Genomic DNA, 8,561 nt, shown 5'->3' with positions numbered 1-8,561 from the left:
GTAAACTAGACCCAGATCCAGCAGAGACCAGTAGACTAGACCCAGATCCAGCAGAGACCAGTAAACTAGACCCAGATCCACCAGAGACCAGTAGACTCGACCCAGATCCACCAGAGACCAGTAGACTAGACCCAGATCCACCAGAGACCAGTAGACTAGACCCAGATCCACCAGAGACCAGTAGACTAGACCCAGATCCACCAGAGACCAGTAGACTCCGGGTCCTGGTGTTCCAGTTTGAATTCTTTCCTGCAGAACAAACTCATACTCATGAGTAGAAACACAATATGTGTTGTTGTTGTTGTTGTTGTTGTTGTTGTTGATATTAAAGAATTAATAGATGAATATATTCATCATCTCTGCTCACGACTCCTCAGGAGTAAAGGAGTCCACCGTCTTCTCGGCCCGTTGGACCTTCAGTGGATTTTATTTTCTTATTATTTTGACTCTTCTGTCTCGTTTCTACGTTTGTATTTTTCTATTTTTATTTTAAACTTTATTTTGAATAAAACGTGTAAGCTGTGGATGTCTAAAGTTGCGTTCACACCAAAAGCGAAACTATTTTTTCGCGCGACCGAATCCCATAAGAAGTCAACGTACAGACGTGTGTGGCTGCGATAGACGCGATATTTTCCCGGGCGGCGCGTTTGGGGCGACGCGATGTGGGCGACGCGTTTTCAGCGACGCAATTTTCGCCCCGAGTTGAAATATTTCCACTTCGAGGCGTCATCTCGCAACTCGGGCCAATCAGCTCTTGAGTTCTCTCTCCTAGCTGGAGGCGGAAGTCTTTCAGACGTAACAGTAACTTCATCGGTGAAAGTGACCGAGCTGAGTGAGCCTACGGGTGATGTCATGAACCCAAACACGAGGGCGTCAGTGTGTGGGACGTCCACAACAAGTATAAAGCAGAACTAGTGGTGAGTTATTCTGGTGGATGAAGGAGATGATAACGGTCTTTACGGAGACGAGACACGGAGATAAAGTTACATGTCACCTCAGGTGTCGATGCTCTTCCCCGCGCCGCCGCTAGGTGTCGCCAGAGCGCCGCTAGACGTCCTCAGCTCCTCTGAACATGAGACACGACGAATACATGAGACTGTAATAAGACACGGACTCTGTTATTTGTTCGTTTATTTGTTAATCATATTTTATTGTACATTTTAATATGTTCTATTGTGTTTATTGTTAAGCACCAATCAGCGAGCCACATTCCCGTATGGACATAATAATAATAATAATAATAATAATAGTAAACATGTCTGGTTCTGATTATTGCTTTGTCTTCTTATATGACGCTGACACGTCTCAGTTTCATATAATATTAGTATAAGAGACGATTTCAATGTAAAGTGAAGAAAATAAAAACATTTCGATTCAAAGTTTATAATAAAATAAGACAAAGTTACTGCTGATATAAGTTAGAGAACTGTCACTCTTATTGGAACCAGGAGTTATTATCCAAATAAGGATGTATTTAAGTACAAATAATAAAAATAATAATAACTATATTTTATATATATATATATATATATATATATATAATCCTATATATTAGAGACTGAGAACACATTTGCCTTAATATACGGAACATAAACACAATATATACACATTATATTCAGGCTGTATATATATATATATATAATGTAAATATTGATTATTGGTGTTCTAATAGATGAACTTTTGAAGATAAAAATGAACCCATGAGACCAGGCACGTGCACAGACATTTTGGGGGGCAGGTGCTCAAACCAAAATAAAGGGCACCCAATGCTAAAAAAAAATTCTGACAGAGTTGAAGAATAAGCAGCAATACACTGATGATGCAATACATCCTCGACCTGCGTTTCCTCTGGCAGCATCAGACCACTAGCTTACATTTTCTTTATGAATAAAGATGAATTATTATATAGCAACAACAGTACAAGCGTTCTGATTGGCTAATGGTCGTCATGCCAGCCACGTATTGCCCTCCTCGCTGGTCTGATACGGATCCGTATCGCCCTCTGACCTCATTTTCAAAATGAGCGATATTGATAGACATCAACAGCCAAGAGCAGTGGTCCTCAAACTCCGGCCCGCAGGCCGGTTACGGCCCGCCTCCACATTTGGCCCGGCCCTCTGAACAAGAGAGGCCGTATGATTTGTTTTTCAGTCTGGCCACGCAAATCCTAGACTAGCCCAGTGGCGTCCCTAGGCTAAAAAACCCGGGGCTAAAGCCCCGGATGTTTTTTCATTAGCCCCGAATGTTTTCAACCAAAAAAAAAAAAAGATTTGGTACACAAGTGGTTAACACCTCCAGGTCCCACGTGACGTCATTCACCCAAAACAGCGGAGTCAGACTGGCAGCTGGCGCACGTAACAGCAAGCTGCTGTCTGAGAGTGTTTCTATGTCTACACATTTCGCTGCTTCACTCCTCTGGGCTAAGCCCAGCGCCGCCGCTCCCATAACGCGCATCGCTCTGCCGTGATACGCGCGACACATCCGCGCACACAGGTGAGCTCACTCTCACGAGAAAGACTCACTAGCAGGAGACCTGCGCGGAGGAGGAAGTGGAGGAGGGAGGAGCGCGGCGGGGGGAGGGAGAGGAGGGGGGGCTCGTGAGCGCCGCGGAGCGGGTCGGGGCGAAATTCTCACAATAACTCAAATAAATGCCCCGCCGGATGATAAAACACATTTGGGGGGATTTGATGACAGAGAGAGTAACTTTTATTCTTAAATACGGATGAATAAAAATAATGTTTCTCCAGCAAAAAGGGCACTTTACTCATCCAGGGCAAAGGGGAGGAGCTTGAGCACCACTAGGGCTCTACCTGTGCACGTGCCTGCATGAGACACGCGCCTCCTCCCATGAGCCCTGTGGTGTGAACCTGAGTCACTAAATTCCCGCCAACACACGCCGCATTTGGCATTTGTTACTTTTTTGTGAATGAACGTGGAAAGATATGACGTCACAGCCGCGTTGTGATAAATAGGCGGTGGAGATGCAGAGCGCGCCATCCTCCTCCAGAGACCGGCTCCTGACATGGTAGGTGGAGGGGGGGGGGGGCGGAGCCACATGACGAGACTTCTCATTAAATATATTAACATTTTAAATTCATCTGATTTTTTTTAATTGGTGGAATATTAGAAATAAGAAGATGTTCCCATTAATTTAGTAAACGGACTCTGTGTTGTTGTTGTTGTTGTTATTGTTATTGTTGTTTTCCTGTATTCCTCCACGTCTCCTCGCCTTCTACCCCCGCGCTGACCTCCCTGCCTCCTGTCCTTGTCTCCTCTCCTCTTCCAGCTGTGGTCGTCGCTCCTCCCGCTCGCGCTGCTGCTCGCGGCGCGCGCCGCTCGTGTCGCCGGTGCCGCCGCGCCGCCGCCTCCCCCGACCTACCGGGACACGGACCCGGTGACCGGCCACTCCGTGGAGTGCGCCCGCTGCGCGCCGGGCACCTACCTGCGCTCCAGCTGCACGGCCACGCGCGGTAGCGTGTGCGCGCCGTGCCCGTCGGGCTCGTTCACGGAGCTGTGGAACTATATCGGGAAGTGCCTCCGCTGCCGCGTGTGCGGCCGCGACCAGGTGGCCGCGACGCCGTGCGCGGCGGACAGCGACTGCCGGTGCGCGTGCAGGCCCGGGTACTTCAAGAGGGATCACGGGATGTGCCACCGACACCGGGAGTGTCCGGCCGGGCAAGGGGTGCTGAGCAAAGGTAAGGGCCGCGGGCCCCCGGGAGGCCGGGCGGTGGGTGGGAGGGACGGAGGGAGCGATATCAGGACCTCTCCTAGCGGGAGACCGGAAGTTACAATCAAAGCCTTCACGACTAGAACCAGAATATTTAAAGGTGTTTACGCTTCCTGATTCTTCAAATATGTTAATAATATAATAATATAATCATATAATAATCTCCCTGATCATCTGGACCAACAGAAGGAGATGTTGTGATAACTTATTTAACGCCTAATTCCACTCCAGCGCCCCCACAATGCATTGCGTGACTTTCATTCATTTCATTTGGATCCATAAAGTATAAAAAATAAAAAATTATAATTCCACTAAATAACTTTCATTTGAACACCAGTTGTACATGTAAACTTTAATAATATGTTTTAGAGGTTTTTCTTTTGATTTAAACTCGTTTGATTTACCATGTAACCCGTCAGCCAATCAGCTGTTTGTGTTTCTGTAACCCCTGACAACACATTTAAAATGCTGAGTCAGGTTCTCCAAATCCTCCGCGCTCCGTCACAGTGCATGACTCACGTGTTTACAGAAGTATGACGCGTCAGAACACGCGTGTGCTGCTGCACCTTCACACTCCTGCACGTTGGTTGTTATGTGTGTTTTTCCCCGCGTTGGATTCACGTTTCTAAACCTCGTGCACGCGCCTCTCCTCCAGGCTCGCCGGACCGCGACACGGCGTGCGGCGCCTGCTCCAACGGGACGTTCTCCGCCGCCGTCTCCACTCATGCCGGCTGCGCGGCGCACGCGGCCTGCGGCGCGGCGGGCGAGCGAAAGCTGCTGAGCGGAGGCAGCTGGCACGACAGCGTGTGCACGAGCTGCAGGTCCAGAGGTGAGGCGGGGTCAGGGGGGAGGCGGGGCTTAGGGGGAGGAGGAGGCAGGACTCAGGGGGAGGAGGAGGCAGGACTCAGGGGGAGGAGGAGGCGGGGCTCAGGAGGGGAGGAGGCAGGGCTCAGGTGGAGGAGGAGGTGGGGCTTAGGTGGAGGAGGAGGCGGGGCTCAGGAGGGGAGGAGGCAGGGCTCAGGTGGAGGAAGAGGCGGGGCTTAGGTGGAGGAGGAGGCGGGGCTCAGGGGGGGAGGAGGCAGGGTTCAGGGGGAGGAGGAGGCGGGGCTCAGGGGAGGAGGAGGCGGGGCTCAGGGTGGGAGGAGGCAGGGCTCAGGTGGAGGAGGAGGCGGGGCTTAGGGGGAGGAGGAGGTAGGGCTTAGGTGGAGGAGGAGGCGGGGCTTAGGTGGAGGAGGACCCTCGGACATCCGAGCGTTGGAAATCGCCCGAAATTGAAAAGTGTTACAGATAATAAGTTTAAGCTCCTCCCACTCGGTGGAATGCTTCATGATTCCTTCTCACTTCCTGACCGCCCTTCTGGTTTCCTTCAGACGGAGGCGACTACCTCAGAGAAATCCTCCCGTCTTTCTTCGTGCACCAGAAGATCCACGCCAAGCGTCTGCGTCGCATTCTGCACAAGCTGCCGCCGTCCGGCACCAAGCGAGGAGCGTCGGGCCTCGACCCGTCGGACCTCCGTGGGCGGATCGACACCTGGGCGGCGACCGCCACGGCCGCTCAGATCCGGGAGGTGCCGGCGGTGCTGACCCGGACCGGGGCGGACGGCGCCGGCGAGCGGCTACGCAACAAGCTGCAGAGGATCGACTCCAACCTCAAGGAGCTGTGCGGCCCGAGCAACGAGGTCGAGAGGTCAATCGCATGAAGGAGACGGTCCTGAGGACCATCGAGGTCCACCGGGTCCGGGCAGAACATCACAGTCCACGGTCAATACCGGCTTTAGGACTTTAGAATACCGGTCATTTTATTTTTTGTTCTTAAAATTAAGCAAATTTTTTCACCTCGACTGAAAATAAATGAACGTTACAGAAAACTATCGTAAGGCAGCGTGTTGTTGCCCCACTTCATCCCCCAGCAAGGTGGTGATGATGTAATCTCAGGGTCCGTACGGTCATGGAAAACATGGAAAAGTCATGGAATTTTAAAATGGTCATTTCCAGGCCTGGAAAAGTCATGGAAAAAACGTAAATCATAAAAAAAGTTTTGGAAAAGTCATGGAGATGTGTTATAATCACATGTTCATTCACGCCGAGTTTGAAATAATTAATATGTTTTTTAAAGAAAGACGCTCAAAATATAAGCTGGCGTACGCTCTCGATACGCAGAGTTTTCTAAATTGTTCATGTTTATACCGAGATTTCAGTTTGGTCCTGGACATTTGGTTTAAAGTCCTGGAAAAGTCCTGGAAATCCACTGGTCAACATGTGTAAAACCCTGTAATGTATAATGGAATATAATGCAGATCTAATATATACCGTGACTCCTAAACTCGAGTAGTTCTTCCTCATCTTCGGTTTGAAGTGTCCATGTGATTCTAGCTCCGCCCTCTGGGATCCCTCTGGACTGATGATGTCATGATGTATCGTACGACTGAGTCCTGAAGACCAGAACACACCGATCAGCAGCCGGGGCGCGCTGGCCCTTTAATGTGATTAAACACTGTTATTACCCTTTAGAGAATGAATAACATCTACCTCTATGTATGTTAAACTGTTTCTTTCCCATTGTATCAGCGACGTATGTGAACTTAAGTTACAGTTCGATGGAAGCGAGGCGAGTTGAGGGACGTGTCGCTCTTGTCTTCGCTTTTTCGTGATTTATAAAGAATTCGTAGAACTGTCTGCAAGTGAAGCCGCAGCCTGTGAAATAAAACTGTTTCAAATCAATGTATTGGTTATTGATTTAAATATATATATATTCTTAATTTCATCGCAATAAACACACATTAATCAAATGAAGTCTATTATCTATTAATCTTGCCAATAACATTGTCTCTTGGACCCCATCCCGACGAGGCTGCTTAAAGACGTTTTGCCTTTAATTGGCGGCTCTCTATTAGATATTATCAATGTGTCTCTGCTAACAGGCCACGTACCACACTCCTTCAAGGTGGCTGTTATTAAACCTCTCCTGAAGAAGCCCACTCTGGATCCAGAGGTGTTGGCTAACTACAGACCGATCTCTAACCTCCCCTTCCTCTCCAAGATCCTTGAGAAAGTGGTCGCAAATCAGTTGTGCGACTTTCTACATCATAATAGTTTATTTGAGAAATTTCAATCAGGATTTAGAAAACACCACAGCACCGAGGCGGCACTGGTGAAAATTACAAATGACCTCTTAATGGCAGCAGATAAAGGACTCCTCTCTGTCCTGGTCTTGTTAGACCTTAGTGCTGCATTCGACACCATTGACCATGACATCCTGTTACAGAGACTGGAGCAGTCGATTGGCATTTCAGGCACGGCACTAATTTGGTTTAAATCCTATTTATCAGATCGATCTCAGTTTGTATTTGTAAACGATGGCGCCTCGATAACCACCAACGTTAATCACGGAGTTCCACAAGGTTCTGTGCTTGGACCAATTTTATTTACCTTATACATGCTTCCTTTGGGCAATATTATCAGGAAACATTCCATAAACTTTCATTGTTATGCAGATGATACTCAACTATATCTATCGATAAAACCAGAGGAGAGCAACCAACTCGGTAAAATTCAAGCATGTCTTAAAGACATAAAAACATGGATGACCTGCAACTTCTTGATGTTAAACTCAGACAAAACCGAAGTAATTTTAATCGGCCCTGAGCACCTCAGAGATCAATTATCTGGTGATGTGGTTTCTGTAGACGGCATTGCCCTGGCATCCAACACCACTGTAAAGAATCTTGGCGTTATCTTTGATCGGGACTTGTCCTTTAAGTCCACGTAAAGCAAATCTCAAGGACTGCATTCTTTCATCTACGTAATATTTCAAAAATCAGGCACATCTTGTCTCAAAAAGATGCAGAAAAATTGGTTCACGCGTTCGTTACTTTGAGACTGGATTACTGCAACTCCTTATTAGCAGGCTGCTCTAATAAATCTCTTAGGTCCCTCCAGTTGATCCAGAATGCTGCAGCTCGTGTTCTCACTAAAACTAAGAAAAGAGATCACATCACTCCTGCACTAGCTGCTCTGCACTGGCTCCCAGTAAAATCAAGAATCACTTTTAAAATTCTTCTCTTAACCTACAAAGCCTTGATTGGTGATGCTCCATCATATCTTAAGGAGCTTGTAGTACCATATTGCCCACTAGAGCTACGCTCACTAAATGCGGGACTACTTGTAGTTCCTAGAGTCTTAAAAAGTAGAATGGGAGCCAGAGCCTTTGGTTATCAAGCTCCTCTTTTATGGAACCAGCTTCCAATTTCAGTCCGGGAGGCAGACACAGTCACCTCGTTTAGAGTAGACTTAAGACCTTCCTCTTTGACAGAGCTTATAGTTAGGGCTGAATCAGGTTTGCCCTGGTCCAGCCCCTTGATATGCTGCTATAGGCTTATAGCTGCGGGGGCGTTTAGGATGCACTGAGTACCTCTCTCCTCTTTTTCTCTCCTTAAGGATGAATTTTCATCTCTCAATCACACGTTACTAACTCTGCTTTCTCCCGGAGTCCTTTTGACTCCACGTCTCATGGGGTCATCGGACCCTATGAGACGGCATAGATCTGCTGATGGATCATCGAGGTCTGGGTCGTGGAATTCCTGCTCCCGACGACGCCACTGTCCTGTTGAGACTCCGCCCACTGTTGAGACTCCGCCACTCCTCCTCCCCACCGCCATCTGCCTGATGGATCGTGGAGGTCTCCATCGTGGAATATGCCTACTATGAACTATTCATACACTCTGTCACATTCATTGAATGTATTTTAACTCTAAATCTGTCCTTCTGTACACATTACATCTATTGCATCTGTCCATCCTGGAGAGGGATCCTCCTCTGTTGCTCTCCTGCAGGTT

The 8,561-nt window shown here is 48.1% G+C and overlaps 1 protein-coding gene across 1 annotated transcript; it reads left to right on the top strand.

Moving 5' to 3' along the window:
* Positions 1-2,947: 2,947 nt before the first annotated feature.
* Positions 2,948-6,447, top strand: LOC130190389 (tumor necrosis factor receptor superfamily member 6B-like). Its single transcript, XM_056409820.1, has 4 exons — positions 2,948-3,025; positions 3,287-3,695; positions 4,383-4,556; positions 5,098-6,447. The coding sequence occupies exons 1-4, from the start codon at positions 3,023-3,025 to the stop codon at positions 5,424-5,426; spliced, it is 915 nt and encodes a 304-aa protein (XP_056265795.1). The 5' UTR covers positions 2,948-3,022; the 3' UTR covers positions 5,427-6,447.
* The last annotated feature ends 2,114 nt before the right edge of the window (positions 6,448-8,561 follow it).

This window comes from Pseudoliparis swirei, chromosome 1 (assembly GCF_029220125.1).
Source record: "Pseudoliparis swirei isolate HS2019 ecotype Mariana Trench chromosome 1, NWPU_hadal_v1, whole genome shotgun sequence".
In the NCBI taxonomy this organism is placed as follows: domain Eukaryota; kingdom Metazoa; phylum Chordata; class Actinopteri; order Perciformes; family Liparidae; genus Pseudoliparis; species Pseudoliparis swirei.
This window is presented reverse-complemented; position numbering and strand designations above follow the sequence as displayed.